The sequence below is a fragment of the Oculina patagonica genome, chromosome 6, assembly GCF_052425735.1.
Source record: "Oculina patagonica isolate OP01 chromosome 6, crgOcupat, whole genome shotgun sequence".
Classification (NCBI taxonomy): Eukaryota; Metazoa; Cnidaria; class Anthozoa; order Scleractinia; family Oculinidae; genus Oculina; species Oculina patagonica.
This window is the reverse complement of record NC_135763.1, coordinates 12,046,443-12,072,328: the sequence shown is the minus strand read 5'-3', so window position 1 is coordinate 12,072,328 and position 25,886 is coordinate 12,046,443. Positions and strand designations below refer to the sequence as shown.

Genomic DNA, 25,886 nt, shown 5'->3' with positions numbered 1-25,886 from the left:
CGCTATCACTGATACTGCGCTCGAAGTGGGAAAAGTACCACGAACATTGTTTCGTTTAAGATTATACGCCAACAAGTGTTGAAATAAACTTGTTCCTGTTGTGTACGTCGCGTTAATTTCCTTCATTTTGAAATGTTACCTCCTCTCTCTCGCGTTAATTTCCTTTATTGGGAAGTAATTTTCCCTTCAATTCGCGTTAATTTAAGTCGCGTTAATTTCCCGAGTACTTAATTAACACAAGCGTTAATTTCCTATATATATAATAAGGTAATTTGTTTTTGATTGACATGTGCTGAATGGCGTTTTAAAGAACCTTTCAGTCAGCACGTTTACTGTTAAATGCAGGAATTAATTGCGGTTTAATATCAGAATGGAGTGACGGAAATACGTCACTTCGAGAACGAGAATGATCACTACACCTCATTACCATTCGGTAAAAATGATAAAAACTCTCCGACCTTTAGATAGGTCAAAAAGCCTTTGACCGCATGAAATCACTCATTCTCGTCCCCATAGCCCTTTCGTTTCTCTTAGCCGGCTTGGCATGAGAAAACGGAGGGCTCTGGGGACATAGGATTTTTGAATTAATTCTAAACGGAAGGCGAAAACGTAACGACTCTCTCATACATTCTTTTGAAACGTCGTGACTGCATACATGAAGACCGGAAGTCCTAGAATCTAGGACTGGAAATCCTGTGTCCCCACAGCCCTTTGTTTCCTCGTGTCAAGGCCCAGCCGGCTAAGAGAAACGAAAGGGCGATGGGGACGAGAATGGAAATCACTTGGCCCCAGTCGCCCCGGTCTAGAGAGTTTCTTTATATTGGTTACCAGGCCCTCGCTGTTTAGCGAGGCGGCGTGTTCAAAAGTATAAACATGGCGTCCTCCAACTCAAAGCGAGCAAAAATATATAGTTTCTTTCTTTTCCCGTCGTGGTTATAGCTCGATGTCGCATCTTCGGATAAAAGATAGATTTATTGATACCTTTATTTGTAGTAGACAAAATGAGGCGTCTCTCGCAAACTTGGAAGCAAAAGAGACCGTCGGACCGAAACCAACATGCCCTCAAACAAAGGCGGGTCACGAACGTTCGTGAACTCAAAAATGATAAGGATAATCAAAGCAACAACAAGGTGAGATAAGTTATAGGTTTAAATTAAACAGTTCGTTATCTTATCAGTTAATACGAAAGGTCAAATATATTTCAATCCAGGTGAGTAAAATTAGCTAAGGTAAACAGACTTTGAACGGTCGCCATATTTGATCTGATGCATGTGATGCAGACATGGTCTTTCTAGACTTTCTTACATCGGGTAAAGGAAAGATCGAAAGAGATCCTGCAAACAGAATAGTTAGTATGTACATGTAGCTTGATAATGAAGTGTTGGCTTGAATTAACGATAACGATTTGCTTATCCCTTGTGCCTTCATAAAGGCTTCATTGAGGTTCACCCGATATACTTTTGTAAAAGGCATTTTAAAAGCTTTTACGCATGTATGTATAAATTATTTTATTCAGTTGTAAAGCAAGTTTTGAATGAAATATTTCACTGGAAGGCACTGCAATTTAGGCAATATTTGGATGAGATTTTTCCTCCCAAATATTTTGCGAAATTTATTTGTAACTCGGTGAAGTATAGACAGGGATTGGCCCGATTTATACTAGAGACGGATGATCCGTCTGGACGAACTTGCATTTTAATTAGGTGAGCATTTTTTAGTTCGTCCGATAATTCGTCTGTGTATAAATACGGGCAAACAGACGGATCATCCGTCCAGACGAACTATCTGGAAAGTTCAGATAGTTCGTCTGGACGGATGATCCGTCTTTTTGCCCGTATTTATACACAGATGAATTATCGGACGACCTAAAAAATGCTCACCTAATTAAAATGCAAGTTCATCCAGACGGATCATCCGTCTCTAGTATAAATCGGGCCAATACCACATGTACAGAATTAATATGAACAACATGAAGAAAACAATCTTCACAGTGGTCAATAAAAAAAGCAGTTAACAAATCAACCACATTTTTCCATGGTCTGCACTCTTAGAGAACACAGAAATTAAGTCATAAAATTTTCAAAATTCAAGTGGAACCATGAGCTGTAGGCAAGTGGTTTTATTTCAAATTTTTGAACATTTTACGGCCCCATCTCCAGTGGTGGTTCCAGTGGGGACCCGATCATCAAGAACCTAGAATAAGAGGGGGGGGAGCGGCACTCTGGAAAATAATTTCTCTTCGTCCTGCGCCAGTGAATTAGAGTGAAAATCTGTGTGAAATTGTGGCAGGCGGGATAGCTCATAAGTGCGTCAATTTATGCCCCAAATTTCCCAATTTGACATTTCTAAACTCATCAGTATTGGTTTATTGGAAAAGTTGCGACAAGTTCTTGAGTTTTCTGAGGTTGCCTTACTTTGCATTGCAGGCTACGTCATTTTGATGTTCTATACTTTTATTGACCAAAGCTCTTGACCAATGAGCATGGGACAATTTTCTCAGTTATTGTAAAAAAACTCTTTAACATACATGCATCAAAAGGAAATGAAAAATTATAAATCAACTTTAAGACTGTCCTCAGCCTCACTATTTTTCAACGCAAAAAAGCGAGAGAATCGGTGAGCAAAGCAAGCGTGAGTGCGAAGTGGGGAAGGGGCCGGGACCCACCCCCTCCCACCTCCCGTTTTGCGTTGGCGTACAGTTCTCTCACCGTTCTTTCCCCTTGCTCATTGATCGAAAAAATACGAAAAACAGGGGGCTGTAAACAGTCTTATCGCCTTTCACATTTTGGGATTTACAGTAAAATTTGGGAAAGTTTTTTGCAAGAGCTGAATTTTAAATTAAGCCCATAGGATTACAAATAGGCAGAGAGTGTTTATAATTAATAAACAAATGACTGAGGGATGTTTATAATTCAATTACCATCAGAACCAAGTATAACTGCAAACAAAAAGTAAATTCTGTACTGAAAAAGACATTGACCTGGATAGGGTTTGAACTTATGTACTTGGTATAAGTACTGTAATAAATGCAAGTCAGTAACATGACTAATTGTGAGATTTAAACCCTCCTTCTTAGATAATTAACTTCTTTTAATTATTTTTAGCCCGACCAATGCATTGCCAATGCTCCATCACCGAGTGCTTCTTTCAACTTCTCATTTGGCTTTGAGTTTGATGCTGCTGCTTTATCAGAAGTCGATAAAATGGATGAGCAACACCTCCTCTGTGACAATGTACCACAATCCCCTCTTAGATCTTCCAATGGTGCCTTAAAAGAAAACGTTACACCTAAGTTGGCTGCGCAAGCATTTATTACGCCATCCAGCAGCACAAGGCGAAGTGAATCCGTAGTAAACAAGTTTGGTCGAGCTAGAGAGCGCATCTCTACACCAATCGAGGACTCGGAGCAAGTGGCCCTGTTCTCTTCCACTCACTCTCCTGTGTTTTCACCCGTCACTGGCACTTTTCAACAGTTTGAAAATAGTACTGACAGGTCTCAAGCTAGAAGAAGCTTTGAAAATGCCCCTGGCCGTGAAAACAAAAGGTAGCTAGAACATTGTTAATATGTCAGATAAGAGTAAAGATTTGTATCCACCTGGGAACAAGTTGCAGGAGCATGACACATGGATAACAACTTACTTGTGTGACTGCCGGTATCAATATTTAATAGATCATTACTGAGGCTCACAGCATATACCCAATATACCTAATAATGCTGTGAGCCAAAGTAACTATCTATTATAACTATTAACCCTCCTAAAACCCTATTTTTCTCTCTCTGTAATTGCATTGACAATTTCAGTTGCTTCCACACTGATGTTTTGGTTCATGGCTTCAATCATCAATATATTGCAGAGAGAGAATAATAGGATTTTAGGAGGGTCAGTAATTAGTAATACAAAACTCTTGTCATGGAACTTTGTCCCTGCAACTTGTCTTATACTAATTTAAATCATTTATCCACCGTAGCATCTAATGTGCTAGAAGCTTGTGTAAACTTTACAATTTTGGTCCCTGGTCAGTGTCTGTCTCGGCAAGCCGTCCCCATGTAAACATCCCAGGACTTTTCACTTCAGTGTACTGACCACCTTATATATGTTGTGGTTTAAATTTATCTTTGGTTTAATTTTTTTTCAAACTAGTTTGTTTTTTTATCTTTTATATTTGTCTCATATTCATTATCATAATCTAAAACAAAGGGAACTAAAAATCGAACTAGTTTGAAAAAAAATAAACCAACGAAAAAATTAAACCACAACATATACATGTAATTTTTGATAGTTGTAGTACTGGTATTTTTGTTTTGGGATTATATGTCTCAGATTGATTGAAGGTGCTTATAATAAAATTTAGCTTTTGTGAGAGTAGGCAGCCTGGAGCAATTGTAAACACATTTCTAAAAGTCTGCATTGGGCCAGTGTCAACCATCTTGTGGGAACTTATTCGGGTTTACATAGCAATAAGCAACTAGGAGTATTCTAAGCAACTAGAAGTATTCCCAGATGGGATGCTGCGCCATTGCAAGGTTAATCTCCAGCATTACTTCTATAAATTAACTTGTACCCAATTATACACCTTGATGTAGAGAGGCACTGTAAGAGTAAAAAGCCTTGCCCAAGAACACAACAGGGTGGCCAAAGCTAGGGCTTGAACCCAGACTACTCAAACAGGAGTTCAGCATGCTAACCATTAGTGCCTGCACCTCCTAAAGGCAACACACAACTAGGACATCCATTTAAGACACCACATGGATTTCTGTAGAGCAACATGTGGATATTTTCTAATAAATCTCAGTTGTCTCTCAAGAAGGAAAAAGGTTAATGAGTGATGACAGACTGTTTTGGCAGGATCGAAGTTCCTTACTTGTGTGATCCCCAATTGGCAATAGTTTGTTTTTGAGTGTTTTCCACTGCTTCCAATATCTTTCCTTTTTCATCTTGCTTATTTCATTTTCAGTCATTTCTCAAGTAGGCTCTCGGAATCTCACAGCAGGAGTGTCCTGGAACCTGATGTGAGTAGCTCTGGGAACCCCTTGGAGCTTTCTTCTTGGGGCCTTCCCCCTGAGGTGCTGAGGAGGTACAATGAACTTGGAATAACTCATATGTTTGAGTGGCAAGCTGACTGTCTCCGCACAGGAAAGGTGCTTACTGGGGGTAAGCGCGTGTCACTTTTGTTTATCATTTTTATTATTTTTTTTTTACTTTTTTAAATAGTTTTACCAATGAAACCAAAGTTGAGAATCACTTAGCTTTGAGAAGAATTAGATCTCAATGCTGTGCTCTAAAAAAAATTACAAGGAGCCCAAAGGTTCCAAACTATGAGATCCAGGGTGCCCAGGGTAAAGCTTATATGAAAGAAATAAAATTATCTGGTCGCTCAAAGACAAAAGTTAGTCGCCTGAGGCACCCGGGCACCCTTAGAGCACAGCCCTGTAGATAACAAAATTCTCGATTCTGATTGGATCTTGGCACGCCTACACATACATTTATTTGTCACGCGTATTGGTGCGTGATCACCAGTAAATGATGTCCAATTAACTTATCAACTGTTTAAGTTTGTAATGGAATACCTTTAATGGGACACCTACGCCAATTTTGTGCACTTTATTGGCTTCTTTGTTGCTGTTTCCCTGGCTACTGTTTGTAAACTAATTTAATACACTACTGACTTTTCTTGAACCCAAAAGAGGTTCTTAAAGACTTGTTAACCTCGCGATTTGTTTTTGATATGATTTACTCTGAGTAACTGGTTCTCGTGTCGCACAATCGGAGTGTGAAAAAAATTGTTATCGTGCTTGTAATTAAAAGAAATCACTCGCCCGATTTCTCCAGAATCGTACTACACTCATTCCGATTACTATTTATAGCATCGACTATCTTATAGTTTAATGCATGATGTTTTATTTGTAGGTAACTTGGTATACTCAGCCCCAACAAGTGCAGGGAAGACAATGGTTGCAGAGTTGTTGATGCTAAAACGAGTGCTGGAAACAAAGAGGAAAGCGCTCTTTATTCTTCCTTTTATCAGCGTGGCGCGTGAAAAAATGTTTTATCTCCAGGTACGTAATATTTGCTGAAAAGAATTTGCATAACTATGCATACGTGTAAGAATGAGTCAAATGGAGGACAGATTTTTGGAAGATTTACTGAGACTAGGATTTTAGTCAGAGAAGTTCCAAAACAAATTTATGTATATGCCGTATTGTTTTGACGTCAATGTGATGCATGACTTTCAGAGTGTTTTCGCTATGTTTTTTTTTATAGAAAAATAAGAAATTAAACGTTTTGCGTGTTCGTGTCTGTCTAGTAAAAGATTTTCCACAAACAGCGCTTGTTCCTCACTCCAGAGTAGAATTACTCATTCTAAAATTCTTCCAGCATCAATCCAGACTGTGCGCAAACAATCAATTAATCCTCACTGCACGCTATCCTTCCGCTCTTTGTTACTAGTTAAGTAGTGTCCAGATAAATTGATTATTCGCCGACAGAAGCATGATAGTTAGTGGAGAGACATAACATAATACGCCTCCATCTGAGACTAGTCTATGTACACGTATCTTCCACTAGCTGAAACCATCACACTAATACATGTTATATTCTCTTTATCAACTTTTTTTTTACTAGGTTTTAGACTTAGGTAAACTTTTAGAGCTGCCAAGTCCAGAAAAGCCAGCTGGGCTTGTTGATGAGCCGGCTGTGTTTTCTTAACTACATCCCTAATCGGCTTACATGTAATTCATTTTCACCGTCGACCGATTTCTTTTTTTTTTTTTCCTTTTTTCTTCCAGCGACTATACCAAGAGGCAGGGGTGCGAGTTGAGGGGTACATGGGTAGCCACGCCCCACCCGGGGGCTTTGTTTCTGTAGACATTGTAGTGTGTACGATAGAGAAAGCCAACAGTCTGCTGAATCGTCTGCTGGAGGAGAATAAAGCGATGTCTTCTCTTGGAATTGTAGTGGTGGATGAAATGCACATGATTGGTGATTCACACAGAGGATATTTACTTGAACTGTTTTTGACCAAAATACGATACATTGCTGGCTGTAACGGACAAAACGTAGGACGTGGAAATGAAGGTAATTGTAACTATTCTCGCGATAGTTATAACCAAGATTCGTTATATCCTCTTTACGGGTATCACCGGTATGTACAGAAGTTTTCATGCGTTCAAAAACTATTGGTCTTTTCTCTCAGTCTCAAAAGCCCTACACCTTGAGTTATCACGCTTTCCCAATATCCTCTGCTAAGACAGGCCCTTGGGAAGCTGAAATAAGCACCAGTAGTGTTGCCTTTGGCAATGTGGCTTGGGTTCAAATACCAAACACGGCCGTCATATGTGGGTTGAGTTTGTTTTTGGTTCTTGCTTCGAGGGTTTTCTCTGGGTTCCCCTTTTCTCCGATCAACACTCCAAATCCCAACGAATTCTTGATGGTTCTTGCGTGTTATGTGGGTAAATAAATCATAGCATTTATATTTTACATTTAAGCGTAGCTACGGTACGCGGGCATTACGTTTTCACGACAACTTCACGGTGATGTTTAAAATTTAAATTTTTTTGTTCTTCTTCAATATTTGTTGGTTTATTTATTGTCCGCAATTGGCTCAGCAGTGCTAAATCCACCGACACTACTTACATAAAGTTATTTTTTTCATTTTTTTTTCGCCAGATAAAATCTCCAATTACTGCCATTTAAAACCATCTAACCAGAATTCGTTTAGCCTGCGAATACAGCCGCCTCTCATCCCAGGCTTGAATTTGTTGTTTTTTGTTAGTTCAGCTATGTTAATTCTTCAGCATATTCGTACTTTATTTTGCGCTTCTCTTTTCCATTACACTGTTTAATGTTTTGAATCACAATGAGACACATTCGTTGTTCTTCATTCTTACAGCAAGCGAAGAAACATCTCCCGCAATACAGATAGTCGGTATGAGTGCGACCTTACCCAACCTCGACATGCTCGCCAAGTGGCTATCCGCTGACTTGTACTTCACGGACCACAGGCCTGTACCACTGACGGAAATGATCAAAGTAGGCTCTACACTTTATGACGCTAACATGGAGAGGATTAGCGAAATCAGCGGTGGGACTGTCAGCGGGGACGAAGATCACGTGATACCGCTGTGTAAGGAAACCATCGTCGACGGACACTCGGTCTTAGTCTTCTGCCCGACAAAAAACTGGTGCGAAAAACTAGCTGAGACCATCGCCAAGCACTTTGCGGAAATAGGAAGCTTAGCACTTCAAGACGGGAACAGCAACAGTGCTCGGGGCGCTGGGTTTGTGAAAGCTTCAGAACTAATCACTTTTGATTACGCCGCACTGAAGGAGGTCATAGAGCAGTTAAAACGTACACAAGTAGGGCTGGACTCAGTGCTGTCACGCATGGTTCCGCATGGAGTGGCATTTCATCACGCAGGGCTCACCTTTGATGAGAGGGACATTATTGAAGGGGCCTTTAGACAGGGGTCCATTCGCGTACTCGTGGCAACGTCTACACTGTCTTCAGGTGCGTACATTTCGAAAGTTTTTTTTAGCGCTTGTCGGGACGCGCATGTGTTTCTCTGGATAGAAATGTTTAGATTTTCGTATTCCCGCAATTAAACTCTAATGTCCGACCATTTAAATGAAAGCTATTGAATATTACTTTCATGTGGTGCTGTTTATTATCCTTTACAAGGTGTTTCTTATGGTGGATTTTCACTGACGCGTACATTTTTACGCGCGTTAACGTGCGTGAAAAAACTTAAGGTGGATGTCCACTGACGCGTATTTTTTTACGTGCGTAAAAAAATTAGAGACAATGTATGAACGGCTTGCGTACGCGTTTACGCAGGCCGTTCATACATTGTCTCTATTTTTTTTCACGCACGTAAAAATTTACGCGTCAGTGGAAATCCACCATTATGGTGGATTTCCACTGACGCGTAATTTTTTACGTGCATAAAAGAATTAGAGACAATGTATGAACGGCTTGCGTACACGTTTACGCAGGCCGTTCATACATTGTCTCTAATTTTTTTCACGCACGTAAAAATTTACGCGTCAGTGGAAATCCACCATTAGAGACAATGTGTGAACGACTTGCGTAAACGTTTACGCAAGTCGTTCATACATTGTCTCTAATTTTTTTCACGCACGTAAAAATTTACGCGTCAGTGGAAATCCAGCCTTACTTTTATAAAGTCTGGATGAAATCCTAGGGCGCGACCGTTCATATGGAAGCTTTTGAACATACCTTTCATGTTGTACTGTTTAATATGCGACACAATGTGGTTCTAACATTTTTAAGTGAGAGTCCGTGTAAGAACCGACCACTCGATTTTCGGCCCAGAACAGAATTCCTTCAAATTTTCTGTGCAAGACAATTGATCCATATGATAAACAAAAATAGCAATATTTTGGCTTGTAGTGTTATTTGTCAATATTTTTGGCGATGATTGCTGAGAACGGTCAAAAACCGAAAAAATCATCCTGTTTCGAGTCAAATTTAGGCGTCGCGCTCAACGCGCTGAAAAATTACTCTTTAACTCAAATAAAATGAAACTTGTATATCATTTTATTTTATGTCTTGTCTATTAGTTCATGTTAAAATATTTGAAATCGGACTTAACAAAAATTAATTATGATTTTTTTTAAACACCCCATAAAGAGCCATCGCAAAAATCACGCAAACATACTGTTGGTTAGAGAGGTTTTTCTCAAAAGTTTAACGCGATCTAGAGCCCTGGACACTATCCACGATTAGTACTAGGGTTGGTGTATTAGAAACAAGAAAAAAAGTTTTGGGCACTAAGCTTTTTGAATTTTAGGAGTTTTATCAACAAGGCCTATTTTTAACGGTCGTAACGCGCGTCACGCAATTTCTTACTATTGTGTTTCCTATCTTTCCCACATAAAACAGTTGTCCGAGGGAGCAAATATTTTTGAAACTAGCTTTCTGCTCGGAAAAAGGCATGGACAATCCTAAATTTATCAAATATCGCCCCAAAAATAAGAATTAAGAAGGTTAAATCATGAGCGGCTCCGGTATGAGTTGTCTTTAGTTCCGTCTTTAACTGTGCAAAAAGCTTCGAAAAGCGGTTTCCGTGATTCGGTAATCATAAATAGGGAAAGAACTACGAAAGAAACCCTTAATAATTTAACATATTAAACACATTTAACAGCTAGAAATTATTATCATTGTATTATTAAAGTGTACGCCCAGAGAAAATGCAACACAAATGAAAATAGGCCAAAGCGAATTTCTCAGAAAATGTCTGTTTCAGTCGGCTTTGATGCACGCGGGAATGTCAATGAAAGTTATTTTTAGTAGGTTAATTTCAACCCGTGTGACAAATGCTTGCTGCAAAAACTATTTCTTGTTTTACTTTATATCATTTGTTTTTCAATTTTGTGAATAGGCTACAAACTTTTCCTTTAATATTTATTTTCTTCACTTTTTTTTGCACTGCCCTTGTGCTAAATTTAACTTATGCAAATTTGTGACAATTGATGTCGTGCGTGCTTACATTACGGCAGGAATAGTTTTGCTCTTTGCGTTTCGTGTTGTTTCGTTCTGTGAAATGGCAGGATTTTGTTCCTTCTCGGCAATTTTAGGTGGTAAGTGCGAAAGTAGTCGTGGACATACAGATTGTATAGCCCTAAATGATTGTGACGGCGATATCAGTTTGCATCTAGCAAATCACCACCTGTCAAGAGAAAATTCATGTGAAAGGGATCTAATACTGGCAAGAGCAGGTCTTTTAGAACTCACTGAAGAACAGATTAAGAATATGATGGTTTGTCCAGCCCATCGTTTTACCTTAGGAAAGTACTGGCAAGCTGCGAAGACCTGCCAGTATCCAAGACATCATAGAAAGAAATCGGCGGTAACAGGAACTCATGTTATAAATTTCAAGCTGGCCAGGGAAATTAAAAACCTCTTTGGAGAAGCTGCACCCGTTGGTTCCCGTAAGTTTTATCGTTAAAGATTGTTCTTAATCGCTAAAAATTGTTTACATTGTTAAGCCCTAGGCTGAAACAGATTTCACTTCCGTAAATATGAAATGCTAGGTCATTACTATTGTTGCATGGTGACAACTGTTCTCTGGACGCGTTCTGTTAGCTTACCTGAGACCGGCTCAAACACAGGATAAAATGTTATTATAAAGTAATTTGAATGCGACTTAAATAATTTATTCTTAGTGACATAGCTTGCAACACCTGATGTTTTTAACCGTGACTAAATAAATTACTCTTTCAAGTTTGCTGCGAACACAGGGGTCAGGGTTGGTTGAAGGCGATTGTGGGGGAGGGGGGGATTACTATACGTGGAGGTTCTGCCCATTTGTATGGTTTAGGTATATTAATGAGCAGAATTTTGCAAGTTTAAGTATATAATCAAAGGCTCTTCGAGCAACCTCATGGTAATTTGGTAATTCGATGAAGTGCCGACCTTCGCATTTTTTTCTAAATAAGTGTCCAATAAAGTAATTCAATCTCATTTTATTTGCGTTTGAATGTTTTATTTTTCCACATGAGTTGCGTCATTGATGGTTCGTGCTCTCAGGTTTCGTAGCGCTATTCAGTTTTCACCACAAAAATATTTACCGGTTAGTGTATTACCTTTGATCCTTTTTAGCGTTAAGTAAATTTGTTTTGTGAATATCTATACTTTTCTGTCAGCACGTATAGCGTTATTTTTGAGCAGCGGATAAAATTCGAGAGAAAGATACGCCCGAGCACTTCGTGTTTCTGCTCGACTCAAAAAGATGAAAAACAGATGACGTGACACGAGGTGACGTCACGCGAAACAGAAACGTGCTGTGGATTCAAGCTGTGGATGTGGTGTTAACTACAACACGTCACATGGCGAGCGTAATAATTTTTTAACCGTAACTACGTGTAACTCACAGCTGCTATCAGTAACGTCACAATTTCACTTAATTTGCCTTTCAATGTTTTCTTGCGTGAATGGGTCATTGATAGTTTTTTTCTTCAAATAAGCGTTCAATAATGTGCCTTTGAATGTTTTATTTTTCCATGGGAATTGTGTCATTGATGGTTCGTGCTCTCAGGCTTCGTAGCGCGAATTCTATTTCATCACAGAAGTGTAACCTTTGATCCATTTAGCATTAGGTAAATTTGTTTTGTGGATATGTTTACTTTTCTGTCAGCACGTATAGCGTTATTTTGAGCAGCGAATAAAACTTGAGAAAGATGCGCGTTTCTGCACGACTCAAAAAGATGAAAAACGGATGACGTGACACGAAGATAATGTGACGCGAAACAAAATCGTGCAGCATGAATGTTGTGTTTATAATAAAGACGCGGTAACTGCATGTAGCTTATAGCTGCTATCAGTTATGTCACAATCTCACTTCATTTGCGTTTGAATGTTTTCTTAGGTGAATGGGTCATTGATAGAGTATGCTCTACGGCTTCGTAGAGCGAATTCTATTCTCTTTTATCACCAGAGGATAAGTGTAATTGATCCTCTTTCGATTTGTTTTGTAAAAATTCAACCTTGTTCCCTGAAAGAGAGAGACCCTGCGGAATGAGGTTATAGGATAATTTGTTTTTGATTGACATGTGCTGAATGGCGTTTTAAACAACCTTTCTGTCAGCACGTTAATGCATGAATTAATTGCGGTTTAATATCAGAATGGAGTGACGGAAACACGTCACTTCAAGTTCGCGAATCATCACTACACCTCATTACCATTCGGTAAAAAGGTAAAGCATGTATACGAGCCTAGGGGCCCATCACGTTTCCGTAGCATAAAGCGACTAGGAGTATTCCCATCGCAGGGTTACCCCCAGTCTTGCCCAAAGAACACGACATATTGAACCCGGCCAGGACTCGAACCCGACCACTGCAGGAATTTTGCACTTAGTGATCCGGTAGAACCCGAATTTCAAAAGTCCTGTTCACATCAGCACTTATCCACTTGCGATGACTGCCAAGGGCTAAAGAAAGTACTTCAGGAACTACGACTTGAGATCGAAGGTCCATCCTGGACGCCAGTTAATTCAGAACAACGAGAAGATTTACTGTACGACTTTGACCGCGCAAAGTCAGATATCTTTCTATGGAAAGCGCACATTGTCCGCTCAATAAACCAGGAAGAGGCGAAGCAAGATTTACTGAAAACAGCCGACGCGACGTCCGCCATTGTTATAATGGACTGGGCCATGAAATTTCTTCAACTGAAATATTGTGAGAAGCAGTCCGAATGGTTCGGAAAACGAGGGCTCAGCTGGCATATATCCACCGTCATAACCAAGAATGTCAGCACTGGTAATCATATGCTCACATCCTTGATTCCTGCCAGCAGAATTGGTATGCAGTCTGTTCGATCATCGAGAACACACTGGAGGCCTTAAAGAAGGAACATCCTCACATAACTCAGGTGAACTTTAGAAGTGACGAAGCAGGCTGTTACTACAACAACTTTCTCGTGGCGGCCGTAAGAGATGCTGGGAACCGAGTTGGTATCACCGTCACACGGTACGACTTTTCCGAGCCACAATACGGGAAAGATGTCTGTGATAGGATCCTTTGCCCGATGAAGTCAGCTATCCGACGCTATTGCAACGAGGGACACGATGTTCTTTCTGCAAAGGACATGCGTACAGCGCTTTCCGAACGTCCTGTCCGAGGCACAACTGCCAGTGTTTGCTCTGTGAATGAGTCTCAAAAGACACTTGAAGTAAAAATGACAGATCATTTTAGCAGGTATCATAACTTTCAATTTGAATCAAATGGCATTAGGATCTGGAGAGCTTATAATGTAGGGCAAGGGAGGCTCATTCCCTACCAAGACATCATCGCCAAGCCTCAGGGTCCTACAGATCTTGTTATAGATGTCGACTTTTTTCCAGTCAAGGAAGCACGAATCCATAACGCCACATCAACTGATGGTGAGGAAACCAGCGGTCTTTTCTCTTGCCCTGAGCCTGGGTGTCAAATGGTCTTCAAAAAAGTTAGTGAGCTTGAGAATCATCTTGATGTTGGCGAGCACCGCCAAATGCGCGGAGGGTCCGAAACGGTGTATGACAAACTCAGAAGAGACTGGGCCGAGAAATTCCTTAATGTTGACAACAACGAGGAAAGAAGCAGTGCACCGGTAGCACATTGCGATGAGCGAGGAGACGAATTTGAATATCAAGCTCCTAGTTTTTGCAGTGACTTACAGCTTGGCTGGGCTCTACACAAGGTGCGAAATCAAGGTGTGCGATTTCCTGATGATGTTAAACAATACCTAACGATGTAATTCGACCTTGGAGAGAGAACCGGCAACAAGGCAGATCCCGGAAAAGTGGCTGCAGACATGAGAACAGCAAGAAGACCAAATGGTTTGCGGATATTTGACAGGTAAGACTGGCTCACGAAAAGTCAAGTACAGGGTTTTTTTTTTCGAGACTAGCGGCCACACGAAGAAAGCAGGGGAACCAAGAGTTACAGATGGAGGATGTGTACGCAGAGGAGGAAGGGGAAGAAAGGCGTGAAGTGCTAGAGAGCGTCGCCGCTGAACTCAGTCCCAGGCATCCAATCTGCTATGATTCTTACTGCCTGTGTGACCTGGCACGAGACGAGAGTCTTGACAGTTTCAGTGTAGTTATGCTTAAGGAGATATTAAGATATTTTAAGATTCCCTTTGGTTCACGAGATCGGAAAAAAATCTAGTAGTGAACTTGTTCTCATTTTTTGAAGAATGTGACTGTCGCCAATAGGAAAAAACGTTCAAATGCTATCTATTCAATTCGCGGATGCGTTTGGCTGTTGTTCAAACGTTTAATAATAGTTTTCTGTGAACCGAGAAAATAAAAATAGTTTAAAGCCCTGTATTACTGTTAATGTAGGAAAGGATTAGAGTCGTTCTTTTTTTGTTGCTGAGTTAAATTAGTTATACTATCCACTTTAGGGACCGGTCATTATTTATCAGGGGTGGAGGGCCCACGAAATTGTGGAAAAAGTGGGCTAACAAATTATGACCCTCCCCCACACTGGAACCAAAAATTGTGACCCTCCCCAAATTGGAGTCTATTAAGGGTGCCCGCGGGTATTTCCAGGAGCGAAGGTGCTATTTTAAAAATCGAATTTTGGGCATGGAAAGTTAAACCGATTTTTCTTATTTTTCGGTAGTCGTAATGACAAACTAGAACTATAAAATAAACGAAATAAATGAACAGGAAATATCAGCATATTTAAATTACTCTATTTTTATTATTACGGCCACCTTATTAGAAACCCCGTTTTTACTCCCATACAAACTCTGTATTTTTACATTCTCGTAAGCGGACATTCCCGTAAGCGGCCGCGGACACTTTCCGAGATTACGCGGACACCGCAAAGAGAATCATATAAAAAACCTCTGTATCTTGTATTAATCAATCAACTTCACATCGCCGTTCGTCACAATGATTTTACTGTAATTACAGAACCATATTTCAGTGTTTGTTTTGTCGTCATTCACGTCCGGTTACATTTTGAAACACAAGCTCCCGTAAGCAACCATCTATCCCCTTACACCTCTAGTGGCCGCTTACAAGAACCATTCTCGTAAGCGGCCAGCTCCAGTTGCGGACACTTTTTTCGCGTCCCGAGGGTGTCCGCTTATGAGAGCTTCGACTGTAATACTATTTTTCTAAACGCAAAGATAGCTTTTTTATTACTGTCAATAAGTTAAAATTATCCAAAAATTCATTTGAGCAAGTTTCAACGAAATCGGCTGGGTAGAAATCGCTGCACAGTTGACTGTTATAGATTTCAGCTTCGCCAGTTGTTACAACAACGCTTGAGTAATGTTTCGATTGCATTGACAGGTCCCTTACTTCTCTTCTTTTTCGATTCGCCATCGATGTAAGCCTTACAGTATCTTTTAATAAAAGTGGAAGCAGAGAGAAAGAAACTAGACATCCAATTCTTTTTTTCTTTTTTGGGGGGTCAATTTTACCAGAATTGACATCAACTTTGTTTTGATACGCCGCGACGTGTAAACCTTCTACAAATTTGCATAAATTGAATTCAGCGAAGACTGAGAATTATTTGATGACGGCATATGGGCTATTTTCAAAAGTCGAAACCAATTATAGAAGTCGTTTTGCTTTGCCAACGTAACAATTTAAGAAATGAAGTATAAAGGGAGGGCAAAATATTAATGTACTTGACATCCTAAAAATAACATTTACATTCCAGCGTGTTAGCCGATTGAAATCTACATTCCCTGCAAAGATTTTCGCCGTAGTATAAGTCGATGTAAATTCGCCGTACATAATTTTTTAAGGCACTTTATACTATGAATAAAACTTCTCGTTGTTAAAAATCTCGTTGTCAAAATGCGCGAAGGGTTTTTTCATAGTTCATTCCTTATGATATCCAAATCACGGAAACGTCTTTTTCGAAGCTTTCCGGTGAAACTAAAGACTCACACCGGAGCCGCTATGATTTTTAAAACCTTCTTAATTCTTATTTTTGGGGCGATATTTGATAAATGTAGGATTGTCCATGCCTTATTCCGAGCAGAAAGCTAGTTTCGAAAATATTTGCTCCCTCGGACAACTGTTTTATGTGGGAAAGATAGGAAACACAATAGTAAGAAATTGCGTGACGCGCGTTACGACCGTTAAAAATAGGCTTTGTTGATAGAACTCCTAAAATTCGAAAAGCTTAGTGCCCAAAATTTTTTTTCTTGTTTCTAGTACACCAACCCTAGTACTAATCGTGGATAGTGTCCAGGGCTCTAGATCGCGTTAAACTTTTGAGAAAAACTTCTCTAACCAACAGTATGTTTGCGTGATTTTTGCGATGGCTCTTTATGGGGTGTTTAAAAAAAATCATAATTAATTTTTGTTAAGTCCGATTTCAAATATTTTAACATGAACTAATAGACAAGACATAAAATAAAATGATATACAAGTTTCATTTTATTTGAGTTAAAGAGTAATTTTTCAGCGCGTTGAGCGCGACGCCTAAATTTGACTCGAAACAGGATGATTTTTTCGGTTTTTGACCGTTCTCAGCAATCATCGCCAAAAATATTGACAAATAACACTACAAGCCAAAATATTGCTATTTTTTTTGTTTATCATATGGATCAATTGTCTTGCACAGAAAATTTGAAGGAATTCTGTTCTGGGCCGAAAATCGAGTGGTCGGTTCTTACACGGACGCTCACTTAAAGTCTGGATGAAACCCTAGTGTATAACCATTCAAATGAAAGCTATCGAGCAGTACTTTTATGTGTACTTTGGTTCTGCCTTTTGAGTTTGCGGTGACATGTGTACTGTTTTTTTATGCCGTGCAAAATGGTTCTCACATTTGGTTTTGTGGCGGCCATTCAAATGAGATCTATTAAACAGTAGGAGGTAAAGGGTTACAGACAATTGTTTGTCCAAACTCACCCTGCTATTATTTTTAGGCGTTAACCTTCCCGCTCGTCGTGTTATTATCCGCACTCCAATGTTTCATGGCAAGCTGGTAGATACTTTGATCTACAAACAGATGGCTGGCCGCGCAGGCCGCAAAGGAGTCGATGCCCTGGGCGAGAGCGTGTTGATCTGTAAACCCGCTGAACGACAGAAAGCGGCTTCGCTATTGAATTCTCGACTAAAGGCTGTGGAAAGTTGTCTGCTAGGTATGAGCACTGTATTTAAACTTGTTTTAACAGCGTCAATAGGGAGCTTAGGTTAGGACGTCTTTGAACCATGGACAACAACCAAAAGTTGATGTTTTTGTTTTGGCACACCCATCAATAAGTTGGAAAGTTTTTTTTCCACGAAGAGTATAGAATGCGCTAAAAAGAGAACAGCACTTTTTGTTCTCGTCCGTTACCCACAAACATCAGTACTCCGTGATATCTCTTCACTAACAGCTGGTAAATTCTCGGCATTTGCATTCTTGGGGGTGTAGGTACATGTTACAAGAAAAGGTCAGGATATCTATGAAGGGTTTAATTAAAGGTTTCTGATAAGGATTTTATTTATCAAGTTACTCGAACCCCCAAATAACTAAACCAATACTACTTCCAGCTGGAACTGTGACATCAAATATGACATCACCTTTACAACGAATGGTCTGTTTGTTGTCATTAGCAACGCAGCGCTATATTTAGCTACGCTAGCTCAAATCGCTGCATATCACGGCCTTTGAGTTTTGCAACAACTGTCTGGAAATTGCTGTAATTTCTATACATTCCATATTTTCGTATGAGCCAAAGCAGGGCCTAATTGTTTTTATATTTTGTTTTATCTCGCCGATGCCGCCTTGGATTGCTGGCCATTTTACTAAAGGTTTTAATCCCTTAGTTGTCTCAGGTGTTCTTCATGTACGCTTTTTTTTTGTGTCCTTAATCTCAGGTAAGGAGGAAAATGGTGGAATAAAGCGCGCGCTTCTCGAAGTCATCGCCAGCGGAGTGGTCACCAGACCCCAGGATGTTGAACGTTACGCGGCTTGTACGTTCTTCGCTTCAGTCCCTGCGCAACAAGACGCAAACGATACAGATGCCGTTATCAAGAAAACTGTGAAGTTCCTGGTGGAAAACGAATTTGTTCGTTTACAGAAGTGCGATGATAAGAAGACAAATGAAAACAAAGAAAATAATGGCGAGGCGGAGGAGGTAAGTTTTTAGATGAATCAAGCTCCAAGATCGAGTTCGACTTTTTCCGCGCTTTTGCATATGTTCCTTTTTTTAACTGCCGTCTCCGATTGGTTTATTGCACTTTTGCGTTTTTATCTCAGGTACAAGCAGATGAACAGAGGTACGTCCCAACTCAACTGGGTGTGGCCACATTATCGTCCGCTCTCTCCCCTGATGAAGCTCTTGTTGTATTTGCTGAGGTGCAGAAAGCACGCAAGTGCTTTGTGCTCGAAAGCGAGCTACACATCATATACCAGGTAAATGAAAAAAAAGAATTCTTATTCTTAGTATAATATAAACAGGACTCGCGAATGACTAGTTGTGGCTTTAAAAGCACTGGCACCAGTTTCAATTCAAAAACGCAAGAGCCTAAAGACATATGGAAACTACGAGTAGTGTTTCAATTTTCTAAAAAATCACTATGCAAGTGTACTGAAGCGATAAGGCTGCATTCATTATGTATCCTACAGGGGGGGGGGGCAGAGGATTTTAGGGGGGGTTCTCAAATTTTTAGAGCAAAAAAAGGGGGGATATGAAAATTGTTTAAATATCTCCTGGGGGGATGCTTATTTTTTGTAAGATTCTGTCTAGCTTTTGTAAAAGTTTTAAAAAGTGAAAAAAGAAATGATAAGTACAGCAGCTTCTTTCAAGGATTGTAGGCAACAAGGGTACCTCTATTACCGTATTTATTCGATTAAGCGCCCAACCTCGAATAAGCGCCCACCCTGAAGGCAGAAAAAGTTAATAAGCGCCCAGCCTCGAATAAGCGCCCACCCCCTCCCCCCTAAAAAAAGGTAGGTGGTATGTACCCAATGAGATTGAAATTGACAAAGTACTACTAACTTAAAAGAGTTTCCCAAAGACCGTGTTTTCTTAGTATTTTACAGGAACGTTCAGCGAACACTTATAATTCTGCTTTGGTACATCTTCAAGTTTTGTTGTTATTTGTTGTTTCGTTGCAAAATAAACTTACTATTTACTGAAAAATAGTGAAAATTTAATAAGCGCCCAGCCTCGCATAAGCGCCCACCTCGAATGAGCCCCCACTCTCAAGGTCCAAAAATTTATTAAGCGCCCAGGGCGCTTAATGGAATAAATACGGTGTTCTGAGAGACTATAGTACCTATTTTGAAGTTTTTTTAAGTAGTGTGCCTGGCCTGTAGATGTAATGTTTCGATACAGTATAGAAAGTAAAACATCTAAAATGGAACCATTTAATGCAACCTCAGAAAAATGATAAGATAAGGAGAATAATGGCACATGTCGCACTTGAGAAGAGTGATGCTGAACGGCCGGAAAACGAGGGTGAAGAGGATGGCAACTGCGGAGATGAATCCGTGGATGAGTGTGATAGTGAGAGTGATGATGATAATGAGGTTTTTGCTTTTGTCAACGAGAGTGACAGTGAAATGCAGGTTCCTGTCAATACTCCTGGTAGTACTCGTACACGAGCTGGCAAGCTATCTATACCTAATTCGCGCTAATTAGACTGGCTGGCATAGGTATGACATAAACAGTCCAAGCTCTCTCGATGTTCTTATTAAACATGTATCTTAAAAATTTCAAACATATGTAGTGTACTATTATACAGATATTTATTTTGATATTTCTTGAGAGGGAGGAGGGGGGGGGGGTATTCATTTTTCGGCTGATTGCTTGGGGGGATTATGAAAATTTGTATGGACCTTGGGGGGGATATAAAAAAATGAGCCGCTGAAAAAAAAAATCCTCTGTCCCCCCCTGTAGCATACATAATAAATGCAGCCTAAACAAGTGATATTATTGTGATGCCATCAGGAAATTTAGATCTCAACTTGAAAAAGTCAGGCTGATTTTTTCAAGTTTTGTCCTTGTGGACGGGAAAAACACTCCCTTTTCCTTAAACCACAATTTACTTTATATCTGCACTAGGTGCATTTCACGTACGAGAAGACCTATTTGCCAATTTCAGTACTTTTTACCGAAGAGCATTAAAATCTCCGTGACAGTGTTCTTTTAAAGCTCAGTTGTTGAGGGCTAGAAGCACGTACAATTTGTATACGGTGCAGATGAATGGATTATTTCTCACTTCACTGTATTTCTAAATGTTTCTCAGTGGGGTCTCGCGGTTTCTCGAGTTTTCTGCAGAATAGACCAATTAAACGTAGCTTTCAATATTGATTCAATATTGGTGGCAATAATTTGTCAATATCCTTTCATGACAGGTGACTCCAATCTACATACAAGATCAGTGGCCCAACATAGATTGGTACCAGTACTTGCGCATCTATGAGCGCCTGCCTGCAAACATGCGCCGAGTGGCGGATATGGTGGGAGTAGAAGAAGGTTTCCTTGCCAGAGCCGTGCGAGGCCGTGTTCTGACGCGTACCGAGCAGCAGCGCCAGTCACTTGGCGTGCACCGCAGATTCTACGCGGCGTTAGCACTTCAAGACCTCGTACATGAAGTACCGCTCAATATTGTTGCAAGACGGTACGGCGCAAACCGCGGAATGTTGCAATCGCTGCAAGGGTCGTCTGCAACGTTCGCTGGAATGGTGACGGTGTTCTGTGGAAAGCTCGGCTGGACCAACATAGAGCTACTTCTGTCGCAGTTTCAGAGCCGTTTATCTTTTGGTGTCGAGCGAGATCTTTGTGACCTGGTGCGAATTTCTCTCTTGAATGCTGCGCGCGCGCGTATGTTGTACAACGCTGGCTACCACACCATCGCTTCGGTTGCAGCGGCGCCTCCGTCTGAAATTGAGAATATATTGCACAACGCTGCGCCATTCGTCAGCGGGCGCAAGCGAGGCCAAGAGACTGAGACCGAGGTACGTGAACGTAGCGAGGCGCGTGTGATCTGGGTCGCAGGGAGAAGAGGGCTTACTGAAGGAGCGGCCGCAAAGCTTATCGTTGCCGAAGCTAAACAACTGTTACAAGCTGATGTGGCACAGCTAGGAATTCAGTGGAAACCGCCAGAGAGTGATGAAAATACTGTCAGACAAGGTAATGAAGGTAATTCAAATACCTTCAGAGCGGCAGAAGGTAGTTCCAAGTCTGTGGAAGTGCAACTAGCCGAAGCTTTGCAGAGTGCCGCTGACTCTAAAACTGTGGGCAGAACGGGAGCAGTCATCGGTAAACACGTTACAAAGTCAACCGCTGATGCGTCTAGTGACAAGCGCAAGCTACATGTACACGCGAATGGGGAAGTAAAGGAAAGCGGAACGGCCAGACACAGCGATCACTGTCAAGAGACTGCTGGACCAAGCTCACGAGGTAGCAAAGTAACCATAGATACGGGCACTGATTTCTTGAAGCCTTCTTCACTGCACGTAGATTCAAGAGTGTTAACTTACCGCGAAAAAGGCCAAGCAGTTGTCGAGAAAGCGGCCAGCATCACATCTGTCTTGAAAGATAATGTCTGCCCCTCTACATCAGAACCAGCCCAATCTTCTGACTTCAAGCATTCCAGGCCTGCCTCGAGTACTGTGTCCTCCGTTACTCCTTTAGGAAGCGGAGCTGCAGGTTTTCCTCGCTCAAGGAACAAACGTCGTTCGCCAATACCAGAAATGCCGGAGCCGCAAGAGAAATTACAGAAAAAGGAAACAGCAGCAGTAAACATGCCGGAAGTGATCGTACAGGAAGTTATCGTTCCGGAAGCTATTCTACCGGAAGTGCCGGAAGAGTCAAGAAACTCCTCCGCTGTCATGGAGGTTTCAACTGATTCTAAAGTTGGCAACGAAGCGCAGTCGGTTTCTGTGGAGTTGTACTCTGAGCCATTCGAAGGGGAGGAACCCGCTGCGAAGGAAAAACCCGATGATGCGTCTCATGGAGATAATAATGAACTGCTTGATTCTCAGGCACTGGCTGCGTATAGTTTGAGTGACACCTGTCTCATGGAGTGTGACGTCATAACTGAAGAAGGGGTTGATAAGTCAACGGCGCCTGGGCGTGCCGTAAACGCGACTAACGAACCGCCTGGAAAGGAGCGCGAAGCTTTATGCCATAAAGCGAACATTGTCTCTGCTGTAACACCAAGAAGTTTGGCTGCGCTTGAAAGTCAGGATATCATCGGCGAATTTGACACTCAGCCACGCCTTCCCGGCACAGGAGAATTTCACGCGGAACAGAGCTTGGAGATTTTGTCGTCATTCGCATCTCCTGTTCTCCAGTCGCCGAAATGCTCCATAGCAGATGACTTAGCCTCTGTTAGCGCACCAAATTCATTTTCACTTCGTCTGTCGTCCAGCGATGGTTGCATAGACTCTGATCTGTCTATGCTGGCCGTTGTTGAGCAAATAGAGAAAGAAGTCGATGCAAACAAGAAAAGCCTGCCTGGGGTACCTCACAGTGAGTCAGATTTTACCAAAATTAAAAACCCTAAATCTACGAATTCACCCAAAACCAAGGATGAGAGATCGCCTGCCAAGAAAATGTCACGCAACGCGGTGACACATGACGATGAAATTGACGGAAATGAAATGCCAGACTCAGACATTGTCCCCTCCACACCCCCGAGAGACAAAAGACCTTCCCAGGATGATTTTAGAACAAAACTTTCAGCCACTCCGTTGTCAACAAGAAAACGTGCTTCTCCGCGACGGTCGCCGTATTCCAATACCCCGGATGAAGGACTTGTGATCATCGACGTCGCAGGAAACGAGCAAGTTTTTGCAATGTTCCTCAAAGAATGGCGTAGTCAAACTCGCTTTTCGTTAGCTGTAGCTTGTGAGCGCTTCCTTGATGATGTCCCTAGAATTGGAGGACGATTCAGTAATGCGCCAGCTTCTAAAGGGACCTCGAGGGGCCTTAAGGTGGAAGGCGAGGACCTGGTGGTGGTTGGAGTCGCGGTGAGCTGGGGCGGTAAAGACGCCTATTACGTGTCACTCAAGGAGCTTGCTCAGTCGGCACCCAGTCAACCGGACGACAGTCAGGCGGAGTCAGCGGTTGATAGTAATCTGACGATTGCTCGTCGTGTTAATGCTCTGAAGAGTGTTGTCCAGTCTTTGACAGAACGAGGCCGACTCATGGTTTGTTTTGATGTCAAGGAACACTTCAAGGTAAGAAAACTTTGTCAAATGTAGCTAGCTAAATCACGCAGTCCACGCGCGTTGCAAACGCAATTCGCGTCAGTCGCACAATTTTCAAAGAGCAAGGACGGAATGTCTTGCGATGATTGTTTTGAATCGTTGATTCGCGCTTCTTTCGTCGCATTTTATATGGCGAGAAAAACTTACTGATTTAAAAAAGACAACCGCGAAAGAAAAATGGCCGCTCGAAAACTAGGGACGAGACCATTTTTCCTTTTCACCACTTTTGCTTTCTTACGTATTTCAAAACTGACGTTTTTACATTGTCGATCTTGTGTGTACCATGGAAGGGTTTCTTAATTTTTGTGTCACTAACAGATATGGACTATTGCGTTTCTTGTTGTAGTTATTGCTTTTATTGCATCTTTTTGCTTTAGACCTTTGCTCGATGTACTGGGATTTCTCTCGGCGGACCTGCGGAGGACCCCAAGGTGGCGAGTTGGCTGTTAGATCCCGGGGCTAAAGAAAAGAACCTTCACCAGCTTGTAGGACAGCACCTACCTGAGGAAGCGCCTCTATTAGAAGGTTTGTTACTTTTTTACTTTCACTTACTTACCTTTATTTGTCCTTGTCGTCATGGCGAGGCGAACAACTTGGGCCAAAGAAAAAAGTTCTTTTTAGTTTTATTTTGTTTATTAGAGAACAGATTCATTGGCATGTTGAGGAATAGAAACGGCTTTTTTCTTGTACTAGCAGCATTATTTCGAAACTGGTAAATACCTAAGAGCTTATAAAGATAATCCTTTGCCTTCAGGTAGCGGTGGTGGCCTGGGTACAGGAGGTCTGGCCCTAGCATACCAATGTCAGCAGAGCGGTAGAGTAAGGGCCTGTGTCGAGTCTGTTCTTGTTCTTTCGTTGATGAAAAAGCTGAGGCCATTACTGGAGGCGGAGGATCTGATGTCAGCATTTTCAAAGGTTCTCTATGTTTTTGTTTTCTTCAACTTACATGAACGTTTTCGAACGTTAACTGATGCAGCGGCTCATAGGCGTACGGGCACCTTCGGTCCTGGGGGGGCGGAGACCTTTTTGCCCGAAAAAATAGCATGGGTTGAAAGCCGAAAAAAGTGGCATATAAAAAATAAAATAAAACGTGCATTGAAATAGTTGTGTACAAACTTCGCCTGCTTGCTTTGAGTTCTTCAATTAATTTCGTGGCGTCGTCCAAAGGTGTCAATACATTGAATCCTTTTTCGGAATGTTTTTTTTTTTATTCATTTTAGTTCAGCAAAAATTGAATTAATTTTGGGGAGCCAATTTTCATTGTTTTCCCCCCTCTCCATTTTAAAGTAATAGAAAAGCGTGTAAAACATTAGGGATGAATGGGTTTTAAAACATTTCGTTGAAAGTTTTAAGCTAGCCCTGAGAACTAAACATCTGAGTCGAAAGCATTAGCTTCATTACATTTAAAACAGCTTTGTTTCAAGGTCTTGCACTAAATCCACCGTGCGCAAACGCTCAAGCTATGGAAACGCTGATTGAATCAAACTGAGGGCTAACGCAGAATTTGCAAGAAAAATCGAACATGATTATAGCAATTTGCGAGAAGAAACGAAAGCAGATGAATGAGAAATTTGGAGTTTTGAACCACAAAGTTCGGTATATTTCCAGTGCTTTTCCTGTTGATGTCATTTGTTTTAAAAGTAATGTTAAACAAACTTTTCGGCTTATTTTCTATTTTTTTTTCTAGGCTTATTGCCCGAATTCCAAGCATTTTGCCCGAAACATTTTGGCACTGGGGGGGCTGCAGCCCCCCTCGCCCCCCCCCCCCCCCCCCCGCCTCGTACGCCTATGCAGCCTTCTATGCAGCGGCTTTTTAATCACCACAAGCGCAAAAATGCAATTTTTAACAATCAGAGTTCAAAGAAAAAAAACGTGCTCCGGTACTAAGCACGGGAAAACACAACCGGTACCAAGCGCGGGAAAACATGCAACCGGTACCAAGCGCGGGAAAACACAACCGGTGCCAAGCGCGAGAAAACATGAAACCCGTGTCAAGCTCGGGAAAACTCGTGTAAGACTGGTCACGATTGGTTTTGGTTTTGCTCCGTGGTTGAAAAATATCATTGGCTAGAGCAAATTGTTCGAATTTTCTTTGTTTATTTTCCAATTACAAAGTTGAAAAAACAGCCACCAGAGAAAACAACAACTTGTGAAGCAGTTAGCGGATTATCGTGTTTTTCGAATTCCCTTTTATCTGA

General features: G+C 41.2%; 2 protein-coding genes across 3 annotated transcripts in view; one reads left to right on the top strand and one right to left on the bottom strand.

The window, feature by feature from the left end:
* LOC144658885 (uncharacterized) overlaps window positions 1-25,886 on the bottom strand; it is a 58,548-nt gene that overhangs the window by 23,053 nt on the left and 9,609 nt on the right. The gene's annotated exons all lie outside the window — the stretch shown is intronic.
* LOC144656294 (DNA polymerase theta-like) overlaps window positions 900-25,886 on the top strand; it is a 26,018-nt gene continuing 1,031 nt past the window's right edge. Inside the window, exons 1-12 of the mRNA XM_078516526.1 lie at window positions 900-1,130; window positions 3,105-3,544; window positions 4,957-5,153; window positions 5,910-6,058; window positions 6,788-7,076; window positions 7,891-8,508; window positions 17,405-17,620; window positions 18,342-18,601; window positions 18,724-18,879; window positions 20,827-23,658; window positions 24,066-24,213; window positions 24,443-24,676. Of these exons, the coding sequence (XP_078372652.1) occupies window positions 1,002-1,130; window positions 3,105-3,544; window positions 4,957-5,153; window positions 5,910-6,058; window positions 6,788-7,076; window positions 7,891-8,508; window positions 17,405-17,620; window positions 18,342-18,601; window positions 18,724-18,879; window positions 20,827-23,658; window positions 24,066-24,213; window positions 24,443-24,676 (5,668 nt within the window). The 5' untranslated portion in view covers window positions 900-1,001. The remainder of the gene's footprint in view (window positions 1,131-3,104; window positions 3,545-4,956; window positions 5,154-5,909; window positions 6,059-6,787; window positions 7,077-7,890; window positions 8,509-17,404; window positions 17,621-18,341; window positions 18,602-18,723; window positions 18,880-20,826; window positions 23,659-24,065; window positions 24,214-24,442; window positions 24,677-25,886) is intronic.